General features: G+C 38.2%; 3 protein-coding genes across 6 annotated transcripts; 1 reads left to right on the top strand and 2 right to left on the bottom strand.

Annotated features, from left to right (window-relative positions):
* Positions 1–4,382, top strand: LOC128026643 (homeobox protein SIX6-like). The gene is made up of 2 exons (XM_052613894.1): positions 1–835; positions 1,091–4,382. Exons 1-2 carry the CDS (start codon positions 264–266, stop codon positions 1,245–1,247), a joined length of 729 nt encoding a protein of 242 aa, XP_052469854.1. The 5' UTR covers positions 1–263; the 3' UTR covers positions 1,248–4,382.
* Positions 4,383–10,859: 6,477 nt separating this feature from the next.
* On the bottom strand, positions 10,860–13,262 carry LOC128026753 (homeobox protein six1a-like). The gene is made up of 2 exons (XM_052614018.1): positions 12,327–13,262; positions 10,860–11,549 (listed from the first exon to the last, which is right to left on the bottom strand). Exons 1-2 carry the CDS (start codon positions 12,884–12,886, stop codon positions 11,258–11,260), a joined length of 852 nt encoding a protein of 283 aa, XP_052469978.1. The 5' UTR covers positions 12,887–13,262; the 3' UTR covers positions 10,860–11,257.
* A 6,044-nt stretch (positions 13,263–19,306) lies between these two features.
* LOC128026147 (homeobox protein SIX4-like) lies at positions 19,307–26,055 on the bottom strand. 4 transcript variants are annotated; one of them, XR_008186359.1, is made up of 5 exons: positions 25,092–26,055; positions 21,903–22,549; positions 20,715–21,215; positions 20,030–20,097; positions 19,307–19,867 (listed from the first exon to the last, which is right to left on the bottom strand). XR_008186359.1 is itself a non-coding variant. In XM_052612909.1 (4 exons), the coding sequence occupies exons 1-4, from the start codon at positions 25,883–25,885 to the stop codon at positions 20,817–20,819; spliced, it is 1,734 nt and encodes a 577-aa protein (XP_052468869.1). In that variant the 5' UTR covers positions 25,886–26,055; the 3' UTR covers positions 19,307–20,816. The 4 variants fall into 4 exon arrangements, 2 of the variants coding, with proteins under 2 accessions (XP_052468869.1, XP_052468868.1); XR_008186360.1 differs by having other exon boundaries at positions 19,307–20,097; positions 20,715–20,837; positions 20,944–21,215; XM_052612909.1 differs by having other exon boundaries at positions 19,307–20,837; positions 20,944–21,215.
* Positions 26,056–26,714: the final 659 nt, after the last annotated feature.

The following is a 26,714-nucleotide window of genomic DNA, read 5'->3' as shown; positions in this document are numbered from 1 at the left end:
GGCAACCAGGCAGCCAATCTGTCAAGTCCAATAGAATATCGGCAGCAGGGGCTAAATGTTCTTTTATTTTGCTCCCCAGAAAACACCTTGCTTCCAGTTGTTTATGCTCGCACTCAATCAAAAAAGAGATTTTGGCGATTTTGGCACCGCTCCTCGGGTCTTTTGCCGTTTTCTGACAGACACCCTGAACAAAAAGACGGACGGGACAGACGAGGAGCAGGACCAGACAGAAGGACCAAAAGAAGAGAGAGATAACAGTCTCCATGTTCCAGCTGCCCATCTTGAATTTCAGCCCCCAGCAGGTCGCGGGGGTATGCGAGACGCTCGAGGAGAGCGGCGACGTGGAGAGGCTCGGTCGCTTCCTCTGGTCACTCCCGGTGGCGCCGTCCGCCTGCGAAGTCCTCGGGAAGAACGAGTCTGTCCTGCGCGCGCGCGCTGTCGTGGCCTTTCACGGAGGTAACTTCAGCGAGCTCTACCACATACTAGAGAACCACAAATTCACCAAGGACTCACACGCGAAGCTGCAGGCGCTCTGGCTCGAGGCGCACTACCAGGAGGCTGAGAAACTCCGTGGGCGTCCGTTAGGACCAGTGGACAAGTACCGCGTCCGAAAGAAGTTTCCACTGCCTCGGACGATATGGGACGGCGAACAGAAAACGCACTGCTTCAAGGAGAGGACGCGGCATCGATTGAGAGATTGGTACCTGCAGGACCCTTACCCGAACCCGAGCAAAAAAAGAGAGCTGGCGCAGGCGACTGGACTCACGCCCACGCAAGTGGGCAACTGGTTCAAAAACCGAAGGCAGAGAGACCGCGCTGCAGCAGCCAAGAACAGGTGGAGAGATTTCCACTGAACTGCATAAAGGCGCTAATCATGTGCTTTATTATTATTTATTACTTTACTGTCATAATCATGATTCTTAAAAAATAAAAATAAATTAAACAAACAAAATAAAACATTCAATTTCGTTTCTTGCGTAATTTAACTTTCAAATGTGAGAGCTGAGGACATTTATTTCTGATTGCCTCCATTGTCTCCACTGTAAGCTGTAATCCTCACTGATATTTTGTCCTTTTTTCGCCCCTGCAGGCTACAGCAGCAGGTTATGTCCGTTGGCTCAGACCGATCGCTGGGGGACAATGACACCACAGTAGACCGACTGGATCCTGCCTCAAGCCCAGATGTCAGTCTCTCGAGCAAGGCCGCCATCTCCGTCACCTCCAGCGACAGTGAATGTGACGTCTAACGTGACAGGCTTCAAAAAAGGAAAACAGGAGAACTGTAGATACAATCTAACAACAACGACAAAAACTTGAGTGCCTGCAACCGGCCAGAGAGAGGCTAAAATGAAGGATGGAAAAAAGTCACACAACTTCATTTTCCATTCGTTGATGTGATCAACAAACAGGCGCAGTACTTCTCACGAAGAGAGGTGGGAGTTAAAAAAAAAAAAATTCAATGTATGTGGGCCGAACCTGGTAGGCTATTGTATGTGTGCGTGCTTTATCATGAAAGACTGAATAATATGTTAATGTTCACGTGTCTTTTTTAATATATAAATATGTTTATTTACTTATTTAAATATCATTGTCCACTAGGCCTTATATTTGTGTGCTTTTTTATTATTATTTTTGTTGTGCATATTGCTGCGCGTCGTGAAATTTCTGGGGAAAAATAACCATGATTAAAAAAAATAAAATCACTGTTAAACTGTTGAAGTAACGATCGAAAAGTAAAAAGGGTATTTTTTTTTATTCCAGTGTTTCCGTTGTGAAGTTTGGCCATGAAATATGTTTTATTTCATGTTTATTTTTATTGTAACCCATGTCTACCCGAAAGTAAACATATGCTGTTCAAAATGTTATATGCTGAAGAACAGATTTAGAACAGACGGGGATCAAATATGTTGCATGTTTTAATGCCTCTCTGCGAGCTCAATCTCTCTCACACTCGAGCAGTAATTGGCTAAAATGCTTCGCGTGGTGTAATGCGCTCTGACAGCACAGGGTCAGCGAAAGGCCGAGACGCTCTCCCGGATGTCAGCACAGCCCAAGCTGTGATCTGCTGTTTAAATAGAATGCACTAGTGGCCCAAGCAAGCTGCAGAAAATGTGTTTGTCAAAGATGCTTGGCAATGCTGCTAATTGCAAAATAATAATAATTTTACAATGATTTTCTTGTCAATTCATAGATTGTTTAGTATTAATTTAATATGTAATTCACAAGATGGCTATAATTCATACGTGGCTAATCTAGTGGGTTAATGCCTTGTGGCTTTAAATATTCGACTATTATGCTATGGTCACAACAAAGCAGTTTTTCTCCCTTAAGCATATCGTTTTTGTAATTTCTCATTTTCAAAACCAGTGATTTGTTCACATTTTCAAGAGCCAGATATTTATTTTTATTTTGATAAATAATAAATGTTTGTAAATATTTCAGAATAGCTTAAAAGTGGTCACGCTCTTCTTAGCGTTCAAATTTACAAAAGGTTTTTATGTCGCAAATGAGTGAAGGACCAGGCGCAAAAACACAGAGCTTCTGTTTCCCAACTGCCTGCAGGGTTCAGGTCGCGCACCTGGGTACGCTCTCAATAAAAAGTACAAGTATTTTTCTATTTTCTTTCAGCCTGAACAACGGCGGGGGCAAACCAAGTGTTCCTTCCGAGAAAAAGGAGAAAATATGAGCCAAAGCAAGGGAAAGGAAGAGAGCACGGCTTTATTTAAACACTGGATAGAGGATGGTGAAAAATTTCCGTTTCTTTTGAGCTCTGGGGAGTGCAGGATGGGACGATTAAAAAGTCTTTTTAGCAGTCAATAAGGTTGTCAAATTGGTCAACGGTAATCAGCACTAATGACGAGTTGGAGAGGGCCGAGCTAACAAAGAAGCACCCCGCCTCCCCCTCCCCAAAGCCTAAGCATGAATACCCACCTCCCTGGTTGCCAGACTTATACAGAAACCCTGACTTTTTTAATTTGCTTGAGTCAGTGTGTGACGTTCTGGGATGTTTATTTGAGGAGTTCTCTGTCTAAAAGTGTGGGCCTAAAATAATAACAATAAGACAATAATAAACCTAAATTTTACATCATAAATAGACATAGATTTATTTATTTTGATGAACAAAGAGCATGAAAAGTTACTCGGGAACTGAACAAAGAATAGGTTTATCCTTTGGCAAGTGGAGAGAAAATGCTTAAAATAAGTCTTAAATTATATTATTTTACTAAACGTTTAATTAAGTGTTTGGTGAAAGCCATGGGCCGAGAAAATGATGTGTTATATACACATATTCATGTGTGCTTTTAAAGGCAAATGTGCAGTGAAATGTGGTACTTTTATATGGTATGGGTTAATCATAATATGAATGAATTGCTCCTTCGTGTATTCTCATTTGTAAGTCATACAGGATAAAAGCGTCTGCTAAACGAATAAATATAAAACAAGCACAATCTTTAAAACATATACGAAACTCTTCGAAATGTATATGGTTCGTATGTTTTCGTATTTTTGTCTTTGTCATAAATACATGCATAGAATGTATCTTATATACACCTTTACTTTCCCTTTTTATATTTTATTATTAGCCTTTTGGCTGCGCCCTCTGGTGGCCAAATGTGGTAGGGCTATGGCATGACTTCCAGCTGCTCAGTGGCCTTTTAAGCCATGATTTGTCTACATCATCATACTAAAACAGAAACCACGAATCAAAAATCTTGGCACTGTAAAACTGTAATAAACTATAAATGTGTGTGAGTAAGTTATGGTTAAAGTGTGCACGGAGGAGCTGCCTCTGCGCTGGTCTAGCTATACAGACAGATTAAAATCGTGGTCTGAACTTACAGTATCAGACTCTGGATGTGTCTGAAATCTTCACACAAATAAATGTTCTTCTTTTTAATTCATTAACAAAATCGCACTCAGTGAAAGAGGCGCCATTCAGCACCGTGGACAGCTACACGACAGGAACGATCTTCTCGACCACAATTAACACTTTTCTAGCCTTAAGCCTTGCGTTGTATATACTCATTTAAACCACTATTAATCAAATTAAAACAACCTTTTGTCATATTTTAAGCTATTCTAAGCAAAATTGTAAGACTAAATCTGTTAAAAATCTGTAAAAAAATAAATAAAAATACAATTCTGTCATAGTGTTGGGCGATAGTCTATTTATGCTCCATACTACTCAAATCGTCCTACTGACGGTAGCCTGTGAGATTGGCGATTCAAGATAGCGTCCTAATGTATTTAATTAATTACTTGTAGCTTTGGATAAAAGCGTTTGCCAAATGTAAATACGTTTTTCCACGTCACACAATGTTCCTGAATATTTCATAATTATAGGTCTATTCATTTAAGGTTCTTAAGTGCCCTACAGCAAAAATGAAAGTTAAAATCTATGTTTCTTGTCTGACATTTACAGACAAACACTTAATCAGAGTGTGTTAACTTGTTGTCTATCTCAGTTTGGCAAGATTCAAAACTGCCTTTCGACCGCGGTTTCGTAACAACTCCATCAAGACCTTCCTTAAAGAAAACGAATGCGCAATGAATGGTCTCCATGTTGGAGACCATTCATATTGTTTTGACACATGGTTGTTGTCACTTGTAGTCATACAAAATTAAGTAGATAAATAATGTAACATAAAAGCTGTCAGAAGAAAATTAGCACGAGCGTTATTGAAAAGCGATAACTGTGCTCAATCTGAAGTTTTAGCCTCGGATGTTGACAGCTTTTCAATACACTAGAGTTTCTCGGGCAGGACTGTGAGCATTTTACGGGTTCACCACGCCCTGTTGAAAAAAATGTTGAGATCACATCATTGTCATTCAAATTACGTTAATGATATGACGACGGATTAGTTAGCTGAATGTTGAATAAAACTATCGAATGAGTCTGAGAGTGTTGTCAAATGTGTAATGTTTTATAATGCAATAACTCCAATTAGTCGCTAGAGGGAGACAAATACAAATACCTGTCTACAGTTCATGGACTAATATCTCAACTTTTAAGCTTTGAATTTATACACAGACACCTCCTATAATGTTTCTATCTCTAAGGTGTTTTACTTTCCTTATTTCTTGACCCCCTGCAGTTTGCTTGTGGAGCAAAGAGGTGTGTGGATGATGCATTATATTCTACAACACCTAGACAACATCTAGACAAACCCGGGATTTATGTGAGGATCCTGTTTGTGGACTTCAGTTCAGCTTTCAATACAATCATCCCAGCACTCTTACAGAACAAACTAACCCAGCTCTCTGTTCCTAGCTGTCAGTGGTTCACAGCTTTCTGACAGATAGGCAACAGCTAGTGAGACTGGAGAAATTAATGTCAAACAGCTGCACCATCAGCACTGGTGCCCCTCATGGATGTGTTCTCTCTCCACTGCTCTTCTCCCTTTACACCAATGACTACACTTCTACTGTCCCCTTAGTCAAGCTCCTGAAGTTTCCAGACGACACTACAGTTATTGGCCTAATCCAGGATGATGATGAGTCTGCATATAGAAGCAAGGCTGATGAGTTGGCTGTCTGTTGCTGTATCAACTACCAGGAGCTGAACACGCTCAAAACAGTGGAGATGATAGTGGACTTCAGGAGGAACCCCCCTGCACTCCCCCTACTCACCATCATGAACAGCACTGTGGCTGCAGTGGAGTCATTCAGGTTCCTGGGAACCACCATATCACATTGTTAAAAAGGCCCAACAAAGGTTGTACTTCCTTCTCCAGCTGAATAAGTTCAACCTGACACTGGAACTGCTCACACAGTTCTACTCAGCTGTCACTGAGACAATGAAACGATTATTGGTGCTGCCCTGCTCAATCTTCAAGAAAATTACTCTGAATTCCTCACATCCAAGCCTTCTCTTTTTTGAGCTCTTCTCATCTGGCCGGTGCTAAAGAGCTCCGAATGCCAGGGCTGCCAGGCACAAGAAAAGTTTTTAAACAGTTAAAACAGTTAAAAGCTCTCCCCTACTATTCAATAAAAAGAAGTATAATACCACTTTTGTTTACAAAATACTACCTATCTTATCCCATATATTATAAATGCTATCCTATTCTATTCTATCAATATAACCACAGCTGTACATACACATTTTGTCTATTTCTGTTTGTATAGTGGGGAAAATATTAATTTGATCCTCTGCTAATTTTGTAAGTTGGCCCACTTACAACGAAATGAAGGGTCTGTAATTATGCAGAAATCCTTGTTGGCAAGCACAGAGGTAAGATGTTTTTTTTGTTTTTTTTTTGTAGTTGGTTGCCAGGTCTGCACACACCTCGGGAGGTACACTCCTCTTTACAGATCCTCTCTAAATCCTTAAGGTTTCTTGACTGTCATTTTGCAACTCAAAGTTTCAGCTCCCTCCACAAATTTTCTACAGGACTGAGGTCTAGAGACTGGCTAGGCCACTCCATGATCTTAATGTGCTTCTTCTTGAGCCACTCCTTTGTCTCCTTGGTGGTATGTTTCATAAATTCAGCTTTACAGAAAAGTACGTTTTTACTATATATTTAGTAATGGTAGAAGCTTCTGTCACCAGAATATATATATATTATTATTATTATTATTATTATTTTTTTTATTTTTTTAATGCAATCTGCTGTTTTCTTTTGGGCCTCTTTGTGGTGCTTAACAAAACCACCAGAGGGCAGAAGAGACACTGTGGTAAATAAACCTGCAGCCACAGTAATTATGATTCTTTCCAGCTCCTGCTAATGATATAATGAGTCGAGACCACAGAGTCATTGTGTTAGCAAAACGAAGTGTACAAGACGTACAAATAAGAGAAAAGTGTGTGTGCGGATACTCTTGAATTCCCTCCTGTTTTATAAGGAAAATAGATCAGTCTCTTCATTGAAATTTTGTATGTTGATGTTTAATTATGATGCTGTTTGAATCTTTAAGTTAAATTACTAAGAAATGTTCACTAAGCCAAAGAGTAAAGTAATAAGAGAAGAAAAAGATGAGAGAAGAGAAGGCCTTTTGTTATACCTGTTGGGAAACTGTTTCGTGTAGTTTGTCCAGTTCTCCCGCAGATATCTGAACTTTAACGGAATTCCATAATCAATGTGAATCTAGATCACTGCGAACCAGGAAGACAAAAAGAAAAAGAAAAGAAGAGAAGAAGAAGAAGAAAAATAGCCACTGTAATGTCAGCCAGCAGCAGCACACCAGAGAAACTTGGATTAGACTACAAGATGAGGGTGTGTGTGTGTCTAAGGTTTTGAACTATATCACACTGATCTCATTGTAGTAATTATACTCCAAAAAGAGAATGCTCCAAGTCCCAATGAAAAACAGGAAACTATCATATTTCTGTTTTCATTTCCTGAGTTTTTTCTTTAATGGAGCCATCTAGAGTTTGATCCTGTTCTCTCTTTCCCTCTCTCTGGGGAGTGAAATTTTGGCTTTATGCTTCCAAGCCTGAAAGAGCTGCCAAAATGAATTCTGTTTTTCGACAGGCATTGTTTTTAAACATGCATCTTTTTAATGCAAGATGCTATGAAGAACTGATAGTAATTTAAACAAAATGTAAATACATTTTTGCAAAATTATTACAGTTTTTCTCAGTCACTTTGGTACATTTCTCAAATCAGAATTGAAATTCTCAAAACTACCTGTTCAATTCTCAGATCATTGTGTCACTTGTGCACATCAAAAAAGCAGTTTCTCATTTCTTTGAACAAGTTGCAAATGCTTTGGTACATCCATGCAAATGATTATGTACAATTCTCTGTTGTTTACTACATTATCAGTTGCTAATGTCATGTTGCTCAAAGTGTATTATATAGTTTTCTGTGCAATAGTCTTTAGTTCATCATATAAGTCATTAAATGCAAAATGTTTAATCTAGTTGTCATAAACTGCCAAGCACATTTTTTTTTACACATTATTATTAGACTTTTTGTCAATTTGGCATGAATTGTGCAAGTGAATATTTACTAATGAAGAGAATGTAGATGATAAACCAATGATAAACCATTTCTCTGAAATAGCTCAAAGGTTCATCTCATGAATATTCAGTTGGAAAGCTTACATATAGTGTATAGACAGAGGACAACACAAGAGTTACACATTCTGACAATTGACTTATTTTCATCTTTGTGCCCATATTTCTTTTTCCTTTTTTATATCACAAAGACATTGTGCCAGACCACTAGTAAAAGTGTAACTGGGAATTCAATCCAGTCTCTTTCAGTCAATATCCCACATACAGTTATGTGTAAATGTGTACTTTTTAAATGATTATATGGCATACATAAGCATATGGCATACTGTTCAATACAGTAACTGTCATCCAAAATGTTGCCATATTTTACATCAGAACATCCCTCCAGAGTACACTGTTATATTGACAACATGACTAAACAATTTGACTGTCTTATCCGTACACAATAACACAAGGGCTTGTCATTCTGATGGCACTGACATGTTCATTGACACAGATATTTACTTTTGAGAGATGAACTAAGGATTTTGAGTAAGAGACTGGCTTTTGTAGGTTATCCATGATGTTTTGCTATTTGTACAAATTGTTTTGAGAAATGCACTGTTTTGCAAATTGTGAGTTTGATTCGAGAAATGTACCAAAGCGACTGAGAAAAACTGTAAATGTATCATTATTATTACTGTTGTTGTTATAAAATATTGTATGTTTATGCAATGTATTTATTTAACAAAAGAAAAAGGCAAAGTAAAAATGAAAAGGGATATAAAATAAACCATGACAATAGACATATGTACAAATATGAAAATACATGTTTCAAACCTAAAACTTATTAATTATTATTTCAAATATTTGCAGTTCCTCTTAGTTCCGTTAGATATTTATTTTAAGCATGATGTTATCTCTGAGATATGTGTGTGTGTGTGTGTGTGTGTGTGTGTGTGTGTGTGTGCCCTGCTGAAGCACTGTAAGTGAGAAATGCCTGATTCAGTTTCAGTGACCTTCAAAAAAGTGGATTTCAAAACTGATGTATCGCCCATATCCCTTTCCCACAAACACATGTTAGTCTTTGTCGGGGGTCTGGCTGGTTGAAGTGTTGTCAGGTCCATGCATCATTGGTAACAAAATACCCTTCTTCTGGCTCTCTTGAGACTCACTTTAAAAGCTCCTTCCGTGCGGCCCCCCTCCCCCAAAACCCATTTAAGGGTCAGTTTCCATGAGAGTTCTGGATGAGTGACTACCTGGGCAGGAGAAGCTATCTGACAAACAGATCCTAATGTGTGAAATTGACTGTCACACAGGTTTGCCACCAGAAGTATTTCACAGCATTTTGTCTGTGCCAGAGACAACACTTATGATATCAGAATCTAACCAATACTCAATGTAAATAATAATAATAATAATAAAACATTGCACTCATGGCCTTTCATGAAATGGATTTCTCAATTACTTGGTTTGTATAAACTACCAAAATGAGGAAAGCAGATGTAAGGAATGTTTATATGTGCAAAATATAATTAGACTGTTGATTAAATCCACAGCTGGGATTCATGCCCAGCATTTGTCTTTTTGGGGGAAGAATTCTAAGTTCCTGAGTTTAAGTCAACCATGATATGATATTTATTGCCAATCCTGAATATATTTAAAAAAAATTGTTTATGTATTGTTAAAAGTGACAGTGAATATTGAATATGCTTTTCAAATCTGGATAGATAGATAGATAGATAGATAGATAGATAGATAGATAGATAGATAGATAGATAGATAGATAGATAGATAGATAGATAGATAGATAGATAGATAGATAGTTTTATTTTAAACTTTACTTAATCCTGAAGATACATGGAAGGCTGGAAGGGTGTCCCCCTTGTTCCTACAATCAAGCCCCTCTAAACCAGGAGAATGGTTCTAATTAGGGCCCGGAAACCCTCTGTGCTCTCTGTTCAAATCCATTTACACTGACACGAGACTATCGACGTAAAAGAGACAGGAAAAGGCGAATTCGTGTTGATCATACTGCCGAATATTCCATAAATGTTGCTGGAGCTGGAAATGTAGAACATTTCATTTGCTTGTCAGTGTCTGGAGTTTTCGCTAAAAAAGAAACAAAAGTTCACAATTGTTGTAAATTGGGTTGAAAATGGTTTGTAGTGTGGTGTGGACGAGGCGTTTTGGGTGGAGGGTCTTTAGAGCGGCTCTTGTGGATCGTGTCAATTTTCAGGCCCAGAACTGACATAACAAACTGATTTTTATTTTTATTTTTTCAGTACTTCCCCTTTCTCTCTCTGTCTCCATTTCTCTATTTTTTGTTAAGTAGGTCAACGTAATGAACTAATAAATGTTTATCAAACGTAGTTAAAAGACTTAAGTGATTTAATGTGTCCGGTTTTGCCTTTTTATATTTCGTTTAACTGAACAATGGTCAAAAAGTCAAAGTAAAAGAGCTTTTAAACTCGGCCCTGGGCGCAGCCTGGCGCATCTTGGCGTCTTTCTGCCCTCTGCATAAGGGACGATTTTTCTTGTTGATGTTTTAAGACGTTCTCATTTTTCACGCGCTCTAGCACTCTTCCGGCTCGGACGTGTCACGTGGATTGGCATATATATATATATATATATATATATATATATATATATATATATATATATATATATATATATATATATATATATATATATATATATATATTTTTTTTTTTTTTTTTTTTTTTTTTATGTTGATTTTCTGATTTTCTATATTTTGGTTAACAGGCATTTCCAAGTAAAAGATAAATGCTCAAAGCGCTGACTTGACGTGAAAATGTGGACAATATAATATGGACAATATTATAGCCATTGTTTTCAAAACTACACATTCAATGTAGTGCTATACATTTATACTCAATACAAAAAGAACGAAACAGAGTTTCCACATCCATATAGTTTAGTTAAAGTTGTTTGAAGCCAATTATTTTCTCATGAAAAATCCATGCTCTTTGTAGTCCAATACAGAACAATTTATATAAATTAATCTTTGAGTAAAACATCATAAATTATTAAAGTTTTATGCATACAACAATGTGAATATTCTTAAATACTGCATGGCCTGACATGTTTTACAAAATGTACGCACTTGTCCACCTACTCAGAATTCCAAAAACTCTGAAAAGCTCTTTTGATTTTCTCTCTTCTTCTAATAATTAGCAAAATAATAGTTTATTTCAGCAAACGTCCTCTGTGTCATAAGAATATCCGGTAACACCGTAAATATTGGTATTTTTGTTTTAAAGTTTTTTAAGTTGCTTAAAATGTGAACGAGACGTCTTAAGATCCTAAATCCACAAGGCTGGATGTTAGAGATCCCAACAGTGAATCCTGGATCTGGTGCGGATGTCCTTGCATGCTATGCACCGAATGTTGCGCACCGAGGCCGGGCATTGGGTATGCTGGAGCTCCGTGATTGTTCATGTTCCCCTGCAGAAGCAGCACGGGGTTGTGCTCGGGGCTCTGCGGCGGAGTGAACTCATCTTCCGAGCTGGACATGAGCGACTTCACTCCGTCGAGCGAAGACCGCTGGCTCTGCTTACCGCCAACGCAGCTGTTCTCGCTGTTTTCTCTGTTGGGTGAATATTACATTTTTAACATATTATATATAACTGACATCTTACAGGCCTAGAATTAGGCTACATAGTACATAGTAGCAAGAAAGTGATAAACTTTAACATTAAAGCCTAGTGTTAAGGTTTCAAAATAGTTTCATCTTAAAATAATTATTAGGTACATCAGCTAAAGAAAAACTAATGCTTTATATTTGATTTATGTTTTTAACACACAAGAAAAAAAAAACGTATTACTTTTCACACAGCAATTTAGGTCGCCTGTATTTCAAGACGGCTGAAAAGGTAACTGTCATCACAGATTTACAATATAAAAACTTCAAATCTTTAGAAAATCTTTAGAGCATATCATTTAAAGTAAATCCAACATTTAAAACCTGCGATTAAATGATATAAATACAGGCCTAGATAAATTCTCACTGCAGTAAGAAAAATCTACCTCTTCTGCTTTTATTGTTTCTTACGTTAGAGAAAAAAAAGGACTTTCAAAAAAATCTTAACCGAATTATAAAATTAAAAATAGGCAATATATAAAGTTTTAAATTATAAATGATAAACATACTAATTATAAAATTAGTGTAACTTGATGTTGCTTAGATTCGTATTTCCATTTACATTTGAGTGACAATATATAAAAACGTATCCTATTTTTGTTATCTCTGCTAGTGACTGCAATAATCAAAGCCAGTTTTGCGCGTTTTTTTAAAAAAAAAAAACGTTATTTCCCTATTATATATGTGTGTGTGTATTAATATTATTAATATAGGCTATCTCACCTCTCTTTTGTCTCAGCTGCCCGGTCCCTCTGCCTCCTGTTTTTAAACCAGTTGCTGACCTGTGTGGTGGTCAGTCCCGTTGCCTCCGCCAGCTCCCGCTTCTCCCGTGGAGATGGATAAGGATTGTGCGTGTACCATTCACGCAGCACGCCCCGCGACTTCTCCTTAAAGCAGTAACTGGTCTCCTCACCGTCCCAGATCGTACGGGGCAGAGGAAATTTTCTACGCACTCGGTATTTGCCCACAGCGCCTAGCGGGCGGCCCCGCAACTTTTCTGCCTCCACGTAATGCGCCTTCAGCCACAGCTGCTGCAGCTTGGGGTGGCTGTGCGTGGAGAACTGGTGGCTCTCCAGGATCTTGTAGAGCTCACGGAAGTTTCCCCGGTGGAAGGCCACCACGGCCTTCGCTTTCAGCACGGATTCGTTCTTGTGGAGGTGATCACAGGCTGGTAGGGACCAAAGGAAACGTCCGAGCCTCTCCAGATTTCCACCCTGCTGCAGCACCTCGCAGACGCACGCGACCTGCTCCTGCGTAAAACCGAAAGAGGGCAAGATTGACATTGCGGCCCGATGCAATCCACCACGTAATATCCTCCTAATCCAAGGCTTTGTAGGTATTCCTCCCTAATGAGTCCTCGGACAAAAATCCCCGTGCCACGTTAATCTGTTGATCCAGCTCCAATTTTAATAAACGCCCGTCAGCCTGTTGTGTGGCACCACTGTCACCTTCTGGGGTTGGATACGTGAGATTCGGATGCGGTTTGTCCGTATGGTTATGTGACAGAGAAATCCAGCACAGCGTCATTCCGTGATTAGCTCGCCCCGTTCTGTTCTGAAACCGGCCAGCAGAGAAGAACTGCATCCACAGATCCATTCCGTTTCCTCCCCAGAGGACGGACGTCAAGGCCTGAAACTGGAGAACTTGAACACACACACACACACACACACACTCTCTCTCTCTCTCTCTCTCTCTCTCTCTCTCTCTCTAACACTTCATTTGATAGGCTAAACAATTATTTAATTATCACAAGCATCTCCACGTCCTTGAATGCAGCAGCATTTACGTCGCCTTCTGTTTTTCTCAATACTGTTTCTATATTTCACTTATAATTATTTGTATAGTGTTATGAGTTAAAGCCATTCTAACTATTTAATTTATCATATCACCACCCCCTCCCCTCCAAAAAAACCCAAAACAAACAAACACCTAATTGGGTGGCATTTTCACAGCTTATTAATTGCATGAACATGTGAGGACAGATATAAGAGTGTGTCAAATATTTTTTATGTAATTCAGTGGCACATCGCAGAAATTAATTATTAAGTAGGCTTTGGTATTCTAATAAATTATTTTTGACTTCGTTTTGCGAATTAATAGATTATACAATACCTATAATGATTCGTAAATTTGCAAATATTTCCCTAAATGAGCTGATAAGAAATAGCACATCAAAATGAACGAATGAAATGACTGAACTTACTTGACCTTGAGAGAGAATAATCTTATTTTATTGATGAATCTAATTATATCGACAATAATTGAGTGTAATTAAATCTACATCGACTTTATTTCTTTCAGTTATCTTGTATATGTTTACGCTCATGTCCCCCAAAATATAAAATGTTTCCAATAAGAACTGTATTGAAATGTCAAGAATTTCTTTAATCTCTAAATAACCAAAAATATCTCAAGAACACCATACATTTTATTGTTTGTTTTTTGTTGTTAAGATTTTTTTTTTTTTTTTTTTTTTTTTAGCTGAATAAGATCCATTGAATAATCTTTATTTTAGCAGTGTAGCCTAAATTAATAAATTCATCCTGTTGAAAACGCCCCGCGATGGAGCATTTGGTCCGTGCATGTGGTTTTGTAAGCTGGGTCTGAAACACTAAACCGATCCATTAGCGAATAACTTGTGAGCTTGAGGAGCTCTTAGTCTCCCGGTCACAGCTCTTTATCTCTGAAGATATCCGTAACATGACTCCTGGAAATCCAGCTGGCCCGCCTGAGGTTATTTTATTTTTTGGAAAAATATTCAACTATTTTTTTTTTCTCGGTGTGAGGATTTTTTTTACCTTAAATGTTCCCTAATGCTAATTAGTATCAGTGTAATCTTTAAATTGGCCTCTCAACACCTGTAAAAACAACCAATCGTGTTCCTCTCTTTTTCTCTTAATGGTTTATTAATGCCATTGAACAAGCATGGTTTACTCAACAATCAGAAGTTACATTTAAGAATAATCTACTTTATCTATATATTCTACCTGAATCAGAATAGCAAATAATGATTAAATATGAGATTATGCTGCTGAAGTAATTAACACAGAAATATTGCATCTTGCTTTAATATATTATTTTTGTCACTTCACACCTTGTTTTTGCAAACAGCTATATTTGTCACAAATTAATGTATAAGGATAATTAGTATGAATTGCTTTTATAAATGCACAGTATAATGTTAAGTGTGACCCAGTTAGGTATTAGTTCTAATTCTTTGTGGTGCACGAATATAGCCTATTCTAAAATTTCTAACCAATTTGTGCCTAAAACTTTCTGTCTCCTCTGCACTGAACAGTGCATGAGCCGATGGCAGCTCAGGTTACGGTAGTACGATCAGCACTATGCACCCCCTCCGTCCCACACCAGATCCTCCCGATCCTCTACCAGCCCCCAGCACGGCGGCGTGCCCGCGCTCAGATCATGATCATTTCAAGATGTTTCACAGACCAACAGAAGCGCGCGCGCTCATAGACACGCCGCAGTCCAGTGGGCTCTGTGATGATACAGGAGGACACACACACACACACACACACACACACACACACACACACACACACACACACACACACACACACACACACAAACACACACAACATCCTAATAAGTGCAACATAAACGTCACCGTATTTCATGTTTAGTGCTCTGCACTCCACCACTGTGAAGGTGTAAACTGTTTTCTTTTCACTGTGTGTGTTTATGAGTTTTCTGTGAGGTGTAAATGAAAGACTGAGCGGAGGAGAATCCACCACTAATTAGACGTTGTTGCAGCCGCTCGAGAGATAAAAAGCTATCCATTACTACTATTACCAGTTCAAGTTTCAAAATAATATTGACCACTGGAATTATTATTCTCATTTTAATTCGTTTAAAAAAAATCCAGTTAGAGTAGCAATGTATACTTGTACTTATACAATCTCATACTTATAGCTTATAGCTTGCTTCTGATCTGAAAATAAGAAAACAACAATATTGCCAAATCGAAGAAAACAGATTTAACTGTTTTAAATCGCTAGAATGGAAAGGCTACATGTTAATTTTTTTAAAGAAAAATCAGTCACAACCTGCAACGATAATCTCATTGCCCTTTTTTCACTTGAATTTAATTACTTATTAACTTAAGCAACATTTCAAATACAGCAGAAAGTAGGCTACATAAACTACGGTGAATAAGATAAATGGATGGAAACAAAAATATTGTTGCTGTAACGATAACATTTTACAGTAAAGTACAATCAGTCTCCATTGTCCTTCTGGTTTAGAATTAAGTTTTTTTTCTCTCAATGTCAGTAATTCTAAAATATGTGTATTACTTGCACAATGATCTAAAATGCAGCTTGTCAGTCTGTCATATATTTGTCCTACAGGAAGAGGGCGCCAGGCAGTGACATCTATCTGCTTTTCCCACAAATGGACAAATGAAGTTGATAAAAAGCTCCTGTGTAAAATATATATTATCTTTTTCCTACTCTTTATTAGTAAACTATCTTTTATTTGTAAGGTACTGTAATTCTGTCTTGTTCTTCTATGCAGTGCAGATGTGGTTTCAGCTCAGAATCTGGAACAATGAGATAAAATGCCATTAAATGAATTGAAGAATAATGTCTGTCCTGCACTCTTACAGAGTGGTGTGTGTGGGCTGGCAGAATATAAAGCAGTTGCTCTGTCCCTCTGTGGTCCAGTTTCACCAGGGGGCATAGATTAACCCCTATGTATGTGTGTGTTTCACTGAAATCCTTGCATCCTCTTAATTTTAACAACCTGCCATTCAATTACAAAAACACATTTATGTAAAGATGTACCTTATACTTTAAAAATAATTATTTTAAAATAATTATAATTACTCCAGACTATAACCCTACCCCATATTACCCTAGAAATGCTTTTGCATCCTTTTGAATGGTTGTCCTGTTCATTCTGTAGCTTTTTATAGAAACACAATTTTATCTGAAAACTACTAGTGGCCTGCACAAAACTTGTGCTGTACGTATCATCCCTGCACCCCCCCCCCCCCCTCTCTCTCTCAGCAGGCATACCAAAGAAATTGTGTAAGTCTAAAGAGGTCAAAGTTAAGTAAAAATGAATGACAGCCTGAATCCCAGAAGGCAAAGAATGAGAGTTTGATGAAACAATTTGATGTTATTTAGGTTTATGGGAAGAAAGTTTTAATTCAAGTGCAACTTCTTATTTTGTATAACTGCATTTATGCACATCTTCTATAACTGATCTGTCCAGTGCAAGCTTTAGAGTTTAAACTGAGGGAAAATGCTTCAAAATGAATGCTGGTATTCACATTCCCTTGTCTGCAAGTATATCTGGTACTCTTAATTTACATTTACATTTGCATGTTTACACTGACAAACTCACAATATATGGCTGGTTCATAAACATAAACCTCACCAGTAAATGAAACACACACACACACACACACAGGTATGAAACACAGCAGAGGAGCAGCGTGTGCCCTTTGACCTCTCATTAGTGGGGGCGTGGGGGGAGGTTCTGGTTACAAATCCAGCTCTGTTTGCTATTAAGGGTTAAGCACCCCTCCTTTCAAACCCCCAAAGGTGAGAGGTCATAGTTTTTAATAAGGCTCAGTTTGAGAGGTTCATATTTTTTTATTACCGCTTCTTATTGTTGCTCAGTGTGAGGTATGTTTGAGTGGTTTCAATCACCATCACATTTTTATTTGCATGTTGTTAATGACAAAATATGACATAAAACCATTGCACAGGAACAGAATCAGCACACATTATAAACTCTTAACAACACTCTTCTCTCTCACAGTGTTCATTTTTAGAGCTGGTGTTATCTGATACCTGGCCATCTCTCATGGCAACAGCATCACTTAGACTGTTAGAGAACAGGTGACAATGCTCCTATTTCCATACAGTCTGTTAAAATCTCTCTTGTTCATGAACCATAATATGCAAATACTTCCAGCAGTATTGCTAAGATTATTGTATATTCAGATTTGTTTGGTATCCAAAATAGTGCTTTCAGCTAAATTTCAGAGAAAAACTTTGGGACCTGAAATTGCTTGGCTGGTTAGCTTGAGTTTTTGTGGTCACCCAGAAATGAAAATTTGCTGAGAATGTACTCACCCTCAGATCATCCAAGATGTAGATGAGTTTGTTTCTTTATCAGAACAGATTTGGAGAAATTTAGCATTGCATTATTTGCTCACCAGTGGATCCTCTGCAGTGAATGGGTGCCATCAGAATGAGAGACCGAAAAGTGGATAAAAACATCACAAGTAATTTAGATGGCTTTTGTGAAGTGAAAAGTTGCATGTGTGTAATAAATCCATCAAGAGATTTGTATCTTTAAGTTGTTATTTCCAGATAAAAATGAATCTATCCATAGCAAAAAAGCCACCCCGTATGAATCAGGAGAGCAATATGCACAACGCAAGCACTGTTTACAAGCGAAAACAGTTCAGAACAGTTTTATATTGAATATGTTGGTTGATTTTGAAGTGAGAGGACAACATGGACTTTTTAAGTGGAGGAAGTGTTATTATTGATTATGGACAGGTCTATTTTTCTATTTTGACCTGAAACAATTGTTTAACAGTTTATCAATATTTTCTTTCACACATTCAGTTTTTCACTTCCAAAGACATTACTCGATGGACTGGAGTTGTGTGGGTTTCTTGTTAATTATTATGAAGTTTTAATCAGCTGTTTGGACTCTCATTCTGACTGCATCCATTCACCGCAGAGAATCCATTGGTGAGCGAGTGATGTAATGCTAAGGAAATTTTAATTTCAGGGTTAACTATTCCTTGAATCCAGAAGCATTGTGTTTTAGATTTACACAATGCCATCTGTAAGAGTCATTTACTAATAAGAGAGAATTTATCTGGCTGTTTCTCTACCTCCTTCTACCCCCCCCCCCCCCAAAAAAAAAAAAAAAAACAGGAGACGGCAGGGCCTCCAGAAATCGCCCTCCTGTTTATTTGAATTTAGGAGTCTGAGACAAGAGCAGCTTGCTAACAAGCTCCAGACCACCAGGCATGTGCAAATGATCACTGCTGATTTTCCAGCACCCGGCCTGGCCTTTCTGTATCAGGTCTCTGTTTCCCTCCCCTCCCTGGCTACTTAAATCTTTTTATTCGCATGTTTCCTGTCCGTCTGAATATTTAACATCCACTGTAGACATAACAAGAAAATGCAAACAAATCTGTCGAAAGTTTACAACATCTTTCAGTCATGAATGAAATCACTCGATTGAGGCTGTTTTTTCAGTATAAATATTTAATGAATCACATTTTGTGCTTCTTCTTTTTTCTTTTTTTGTAGAAAAATACATCATAACTTGAAAATCTTTGTTCATGCTACAATATTATTCACAAGGCTGTTTTGCTTTTTGCTCATACATTAACAGCCATACATTAGCTCATTTGACACCTATATCCTTTTAATTTTGGATAATCCTCAAAGAGACTTTTCAGTCATTATGTGTCATTTCTTAAAGTCATTTCTCATTCCCAGAATGGGTGCATAGCTTTCATCATAAATACTGCAGATGTCTAACCAGCACCAATAACTATAAAAAGAAAAAGAAAAAAAAGGCAGGGAACCTGAAGAAGTGCTGAGCCTCAGAAAGCAAGAAGGCACAAACAAAGAGCAAACTCAAAACCAAAAACTTCTGTAAATGCACACACAGACTCTTCCATATACAAACAACTCATACACATACACCATTGCAACACCCGGATGGTGAGTTTAATCAAATCCTTCAGGAAAACAGTTAATTTCACTATTTTAAATATATATCCCATATTTCTCAAAACGGTTTGCATGTCAAATTAACAAGTAGTGCTTAGCATATTTTGTGCACAGATAATACCCTAAACTTTGACAGTCGTACAACATCTGTTACAGCATCTGTGACAAGCAGTCGATTACCAACCATTCTGACTCATCCCTTAGTTTGTATAAGCAAACATTGTGTATTTGTATTGATATATGTGTTGTCCGTCTACAATATTATCTGCATATTTCTTGCCTATTATTAATGTAACTGGAAGCTGTAGCCAATGTAATGATTATGGCAATGCCACAAAGATTGTCATAGATTTTGTATTTTTGGAATGGGAATAAAGTGTGTCTGTGCATGTGTGTTTCCATGGTGGGTGACCTTTAAGGTTTGAGTCAGATGACACATGACCAGACATCCACCTGTCTGCTAAACTCAACTCTTCTTGGCAGAAACTAGCAGGTGACTCTCATAAAACACACATACGTCCACACTCCCCACTGTGAGAGAAAGAGAGATAGAGAGATAAAGCGAGCGACAGAGAGAAAATGAAATCTGTCAAGTACCTGTAGCTCAAAAATTCATGTAAACACTTAGTATAAAATGATTGATGGAAGTGATGTGGAGGCAAACATGAAAAAATATATTTTTCTTTTACATACCAGAGGTTTTCAAACTTTTTGATACCATGGACTCCCAAATGATTATTCCCTTCCAAGGGAGCCCATTCCTAAAATACAAAAGGAAGTTACATATGTTTGTGTGTAAAGACCCAGTTTCTCCTGTGAAAAATAAATTATATTTTAAGTGTTTTTTTATAATATTATCTGAAAAATATTTTTCATAAAGGTTTCTTTTATGTTACTCTGTTTCTTTTATGTTACCGAGTCTTTTTTATAAAATTATTAATTGTAATTAATCTCTGGATTTTCAGCCAGAATTAAACAATAATGATGTCAATTATTGATTTATTGATTTATTGATTTATATTACTATATTTTTGTTAATTTTTTCCATGGACCCCCCTAGTAATCTCATGTGTACCTCTGAGGATTCCTGTTCCCCAGTTTGAATACCCTTGTTATACACAATAACTTATAGAGTACAAAGATATCTGTGTGTGGAAAGAGAGAGAAAGAGGGGGGAAAAAACACTTTCAAAAACTTCAAAATATTCAAATATGACTTTGCATAGATTCTCCAAATCAAGACAAATTTGCCAAAATAATTCAGAATAACACATCTGAAAATAATTCAGAATAATACAAAACATTTAGAGTCTGAAAACATAAAAAAAACTGTTGTTAAAAAATAATGTTGTGATTTTCTGTAAAAAAAAGTATTTTACCTCCTTCTCCACTTCTCCACATTCAGAGGTCAGTCATCTCTTCCTCTATATGCACTGTTTTTAGTTTTGTCAGTTGTTTCCCCCCTTCATCCTCGACTGCTCTCATCTCTCCCTTCCCTCCCTCTGAAACCGCACATAGGAAGTCTCCATTTAGGTTTGAGGTCATCTGGGCATCATGACCTCTGAACTCACTGGTAAGGTCCGTTTGGGCAAGTAAGGCTGCACTCACTGTGAGAGTGGTGTAGTCTTGAAGGGTGGTTGTCATGATGGTGTTAAGTCTGGTGGGGGAGCTGTGGGTGGGGTCAGGACTGTAACCCAGGTGGTAAAGGTATCCTCCAGGAGTCTCCAAAGGTTCCTTCTTCACAGCAGACAGTGTGTGAATGCTACTTAGACTGTAGAGTGCTGTGCTGGACTCAAGAGAGGTCAGCTGCAGCCTGTCCTGCTTCTCCACCTGGTTGTGGCACAGAGAGGCAGGAGCAGGAGAACTGTCATCAGCAACGCCTGACAGAAAGAGGGATGAGAGATGACAGAAGATGAGAGAGAGGATAAAGCTTTCCAACTTTTTCAGTGATTCACAAATATTAAGGATATACAGTTCATATTCAATTATTATTTGGTTCAGGGGTCAATAACTACAACAAAAACCACAACAAAAATTTTTTATGACCTAACATTTCCCTCTCATAAAAGGTTAAATTTAGTGTCTTATAATACAATATTTATTAAATTAAAGGCGAAAATAAAGACTTTTATAATGTTGCAAAAGATTAATATTTCAAATAAATGCTGTTCTTTTGAACTTTCTATTCATCAAAGAATCTTGAAAGAAATAAGATACTTTCAAAAACAATCTAAAATCTTGTCGACAACCCAAACTTTTCCATACGAGTGTACATATAATCAAATAAAGATTAGGCCACTTAATATGGATTCCTTTTCAAGAATTTCATTATGGATTTTTTTCTTTATTTAATGTTTACTAATTACACATATTAAATATAGAAAAATAAGAACATTCTCATCATAAAACAGGTGTATTTACTTAATTGTGTATGAGTTGTACTTCTAATGTATTTTTCAATAAATACATAAATAGGAACAAACTGAAAGTCATGTCTTTGATGGTCATAAGAAACACAACACACTTCTAGTCTTCTCATTCTGTTCAAAGCAATGAGGCTCACTAACCTTGTGTGACTGATGAGGGTGAAGAAGATGATGAGAGTTGCAAGGTAGGAAGTGCCACCTTGTTACTAAGCAGCGAGGTCCCATTGTCTTCAGGATCCAAGTTGTAACCTTCAAGCTGCAAGCCATTGGATGGGGTGACAGTAAAGGCGGAGCTAATGGACGTGGTCTGGTTCTGGACCAACACATCCTGCCTTACATCCTCTGCTTTCACCTCTGTGTCTGTCCCATTCACACTGCAGTGAAATAAGGGGTACGCCAGTGCAGGATCTTCAGTTACCCCTTTGTCCTGTCCTCTATCATCCATTTCCACATCTGCCGTTGACCTGCAAACCAGGGACTGGAGTTCCAAGTTCATGCCACTGAAGAGGACATGTCCTGTGGTGGAAAGAAATGAAGGGGTGCCATTGTGGAAAACAGAAGTGGGAGTGTTGATTGAGACTCTGTTAAAGATGACGGATGGTGGCGAGACAGAGGTCCTGCTGTCTCCAGCCTGCTGGACAATGACCCCGGCCTCCAGATCTCCAGAACAGAGAGGAAGAACTGCATTGCCTATGGTCCCATCAGCACAGATTGACATTGGACACGGGGACAGAGACTCCCGACCTTTACTGCTCTCATCCTCCGTACTGTGATTTCCATCTGACTCACTGAGAGAGATTGAAAGACAGAGAGCTGTAAGCTTTTGTGTCTTCCCTACACTTTAGCTCATTATAATAGATTTGTGTTCTGTATATGTAAACTTCTTAAATACTTTTTGTTAAATTCTTGAATTGCTGTTTTATTTTTATTAATTAAATTGTATTTTTAATTTATTTATTTTATTACCACTAATGCTTTAGCATTACAAAATCAGTGTTAGCAACACCAAGGTCATGACTCATGGGTTTGATTCCAAGGGAAAGCAAGAACTGATCAAATGTGTACCTTGTGTACCTTGAATGTCATGTAAGTCTTTCTGGATAAAAGTGTCTGCTAAATGCATAAATGTACAATGTACTGAAACAGAGTGCAACTTCAGACCAGGACTGCTGAACAAGAACCAACCAAATCATAAAAAGCTAGAAGTAAGAAAAAAAAATGTTGTTCCATTTGGAAAATGTAAGTACAAATGAAGCTAATTGTATGTTATCAATGTTTGCTGTGACGATGGTATAGGCACGCTTTCTTCTTCACTGTGATACATTTTAAAATACAAGAGTGAAATACTTGGACATACTCTCAATTCTCATTCAGTATGTCTTAAGTGTCTGGAAATTTTTTTATTTTGAGTTCTTTCTTATACGAGTCTAGATGGCCATTAACCTCTATAACTTGCTGAAAGAAGGCGTTTTTTTTTTAATTGCATATTGAAATTACTATTTTTTGACACTGCTGTTGATGTTTTTGCCAATATTGTATGCTAAACACTCGTACAAAGTAATTACTCCGAAAGAGTGAGGGAATAATGAATTATTACTTTTCATTATTTGCTAGACTGTACATTTTCGCGGGCTGACGCAGCTGCAGGAAGATGTAGACGGGAGCGCGCATAGACAAATGGAGAGGTAAGTATCCACTTCACACCGCAGGACCCCCTAGATCACAGCTTTCATGTGTCAGCGGTAATACTGTCTATACCACAGACCCTTTTTTTTACGCACGCGCTCACGCAAACCATTTAGCACAATAAGTCCTATGGCGACACAACCCCGCGAACATAGCATGACTTCACAAATGGCCAGCTCTCTGACCACAGTGCCCTTCGCCATACGGGGATGAGTCGCCAGTAACAAAAGGTTAAATTTAGCGGATATTTTAAAGTACAATACACTGCGATTCATGCACTATATTTCAAAGTGCCTTCAGCTGTTCAAACATAAATTCGTCTGATTGAGAGAGAAGGGCGCGTTTAGTGAATGACTGCAGCAGCTGTGAGACTACAGGTCTTCCACAACTGTTCCTTCTCACAGCCAGCCAAAAGATTTTGGCATTGTATTTATTAATTTATTTTTAATTTGTGAAAACGTCATTACATGTCTGGGAGATTAAAAAAAGACGCGTCCTTGGTTTTCCATTTAAAAACTCAGTATTGTTAAATTATTGTCTCGTTGTTTATTTTAATATGGTTTATATAAGTTAAAATATATTTAACTTTTAAACACATTTCAAAAAGTATTTTGAAAACTCTTAAACATTATAAAAGGTCAATTGTTTTGTAATAATATAAATCATTATATGTTGATGGATTTCTGGCTGAGACTCTGAATGGGGGTCCTGAGTCTTAAGTAAAAAATGCCTGACATGGCCTATTAATATTATCATATTTGTCACACCCCAACATTTGGCACTACAGAAAAGCACAGGATGTCCTCCATAAAAAAAAAACTAATGCATGCATGTTCAGATTAATATTAGCAGAAACGCATTGCCAAAGATGAACTGTTAGGATAAGAACTAAAACTGTTTTATGTTAGCCTATATGGAGTACAGCTTTAAATTATAAAACTGCCCAATTCAAGTGTGAGTGAATATGATTGTAATATTGTAATAATAAATGTAATATATATATATATATATATATATATATATATATATATATATATATATATATATATATATATATATATATATATATATATAGCCTATATAAATGTATTGGAGGGAGGCAATTTCCACCAGGTGCGCTGGAGCTTTGTTTACAAAGAGAAAAACATTACAGTGAATCCTGTATTAATAGTGCATGTCTCTGTATGTTAAAATCGAGAGCTAAAGAGGAGGATTTCCTCCTCGGTTAAAAAGAAAAGTAAATAGTTCTGAGTGATTTATGTGGTGGGTCGAAGCCTACACGTCAATGGATCCTGAATAGTTAATGTTTACTTAAAATAAACGCACACACATACATTTTACGCACATGTTTGGGTGTCCTTTAGAAGCTGCCTCTTAAAATTACGACCAAAGCATGTTTTTGTTTTTCTGTAATTTAAAGTCATTCAAAATAAATTAAAGATGAGTCTAAATGTAAAAAGACTGGTAACAAGTTGTGACAACACAAGCAGACAGGAAGGAACATTTTTAAAAAGCATTAAAATGTAAATATTTCATCGATCTCAATCTTGTCAATAAACCAGTTTAAACTCTTGATAGAGGTCTTAACTGTTTCATTCATTCACTGAATAAAGTTTCTGTTTGTGGGTTTCTAGTTTTGCTCACCTTTTGGACTGCGCCTCTGACGGGTTTCTGTCTCTCTGCCTCTTGTTTTTGAACCAGTTGCTGACCTGTGTGAGGGACAGTCCTGTGACCTTGGCCAGATTCCTTTTCTCGGCCGGGGACGGGTACCGGTTCTGCTTATAGAGGTCCTTCAGCGCGTTCCTTGAGCGTTCTTTGAAGCAGTACACCGTCTCCTCTCCATCCCAGATGGTCCGGGGAAGCGGAAACTTGCGTCGCAGGCGATATTTATCCACTGCGCCCAGTGGTCTACCGCGGGCCTTCTCCGCCTCCGTGTACCGGGCTTTGTACCATAAGTCCTGCAGGGCAGAGTGGCACGAGGGGCTGAAACTGTGGCTCTCCAAGATGCTGTAAAGCTCCGGGTAACGCGCCTGGTGGAAAGCCACCAGCGCCTGAGCGCGAAGAATACTTTCATTCCCGCGCAGTAAGTCGCTCTGCGGGAGAGACCAAAGAAACCGGGCGAGTCGATCCACGTTGCCCCCCTGCTGAAGCGCCTCGCAAACACACGCAACCTGCTCCGCTGAGAAAGCCAAAGAGTTCGATGCTGCTGCGGGTGAAGTGTGCGCAGACAAAGAGTCCATAGTGGGCATCTTGCGCTCTGGTGGAGAGGTCTGCGTCTGGTGCTGCCTGACGAGCATCCCGGTGGCCACTGGAGTGTCCAGAATCAGGAGTTTGACGTGCCCCCGACTGTCCGTGGAGCTCTCGAGAGGCTCCGCGTACTTCACATTTTCCTTTTTGATCTCGCCTGCCACTGTCACTTCAGTAGAGGAAACAGACATTGTTTTTATTCTTCACCTCAGATTCCTTTAGTCCGTCACCCCGCCTCGTTTCTGCCCGAAGCTGATCCGGTTACCCGTGCGCCATGCGAGTGATATCGGGTGTCTTTGTAAGTGGATAGCTTTCCCCTTTCACTCCAGCAGCGTGACTTCTCAGCCCGATAGTTTGAGGGGGGCACACATGATTGGCTACACGAAATTTCGAAAGGGGCGGGGCGAACGCAGCTTCAAGGCGAACACATTGAAACGAAGCTGTCACTCAGCCGTGACGCGCTGCCGCAGCTCACCTGCGCTATAGGTGAGATCTCATTCGAGGCTTTAGTTTACACTTAATCGTAACAGACACGCACTGTTCATACAACAGACACTTCAAACGACACAGACATTTACAAAACGACAAGCCCTAGCCCTAAGTTCATTTTATCTCCGTTTGAAAGTTTCTTGGTCTTTTAGGTCTAAAAGGCTACTTGGTCTTATAGTATTGTCTCTTAAAAAAGATTCCAGATTTTCAGATAATTGTATCTCGGCCAAATATTGTCCCATCTTAATAAACAATACATCAATGGAAAGCTTATTTATTCAGCTTTCAGATCACACTTAAGACTGGTTTTGTGGTCCAGGGTCACATTTATTTATGAAAATGTCTGTCTGTCTGTCTGTCTGTCTGTCTGTCTGTCTGTCTGTCTGTCTGTCTGTCTGTCTGTCTATCTATCTATCTATCTATCTATCTATCTATCTATCTATCTATCTATCTATCTATCTATCTATCTATCTATCTATCTATCTATCGCTGAAACTCAGCTCTGGAAGGAGCTCAAACTCGAGCGACTCG

This window comes from Carassius gibelio, chromosome A13 (assembly GCF_023724105.1).
Source record: "Carassius gibelio isolate Cgi1373 ecotype wild population from Czech Republic chromosome A13, carGib1.2-hapl.c, whole genome shotgun sequence".
Lineage (NCBI taxonomy): Eukaryota > Metazoa > Chordata > Actinopteri > Cypriniformes > Cyprinidae > Carassius > Carassius gibelio.
The sequence above is the reverse complement of the archived record's forward strand: the minus strand, read 5'-3'. Positions and strand labels throughout refer to the sequence as shown.

What these genes read in the sequence shown, in the direction of transcription:
- LOC128026147 (XM_052612908.1), bottom strand. Translation starts at nt 25,885, where the DNA reads ATGTCTGTTTCCTCTACTGAAGTGACAGTGGCAGGCGAGATCAAAAAG. An exon ending in TCAGAGGCGCAGTCCAAAAG is followed by an intron (nt 22,550 to 25,091) that starts GTGAGCAAAACT and finishes AATCTCTCTCAG; the next exon opens with TGAGTCAGATGGAAATCACA. An exon ending in ACCCTCATCAGTCACACAAG is followed by an intron (nt 21,216 to 21,902) that starts GTTAGTGAGCCT and finishes TCTTTCTGTCAG; the next exon opens with GCGTTGCTGATGACAGTTCT.
- LOC128026643 (XM_052613894.1), top strand. Translation starts at nt 264, where the DNA reads ATGTTCCAGCTGCCCATCTTGAATTTCAGCCCCCAGCAGGTCGCGGGG. An exon ending in GCTGCAGCAGCCAAGAACAG is followed by an intron (nt 836 to 1,090) that starts GTGGAGAGATTT and finishes TCGCCCCTGCAG; the next exon opens with GCTACAGCAGCAGGTTATGT.
- LOC128026753 (XM_052614018.1), bottom strand. Translation starts at nt 12,886, where the DNA reads ATGTCAATCTTGCCCTCTTTCGGTTTTACGCAGGAGCAGGTCGCGTGC. An exon ending in GCAGCTGAGACAAAAGAGAG is followed by an intron (nt 11,550 to 12,326) that starts GTGAGATAGCCT and finishes TTCACCCAACAG; the next exon opens with AGAAAACAGCGAGAACAGCT.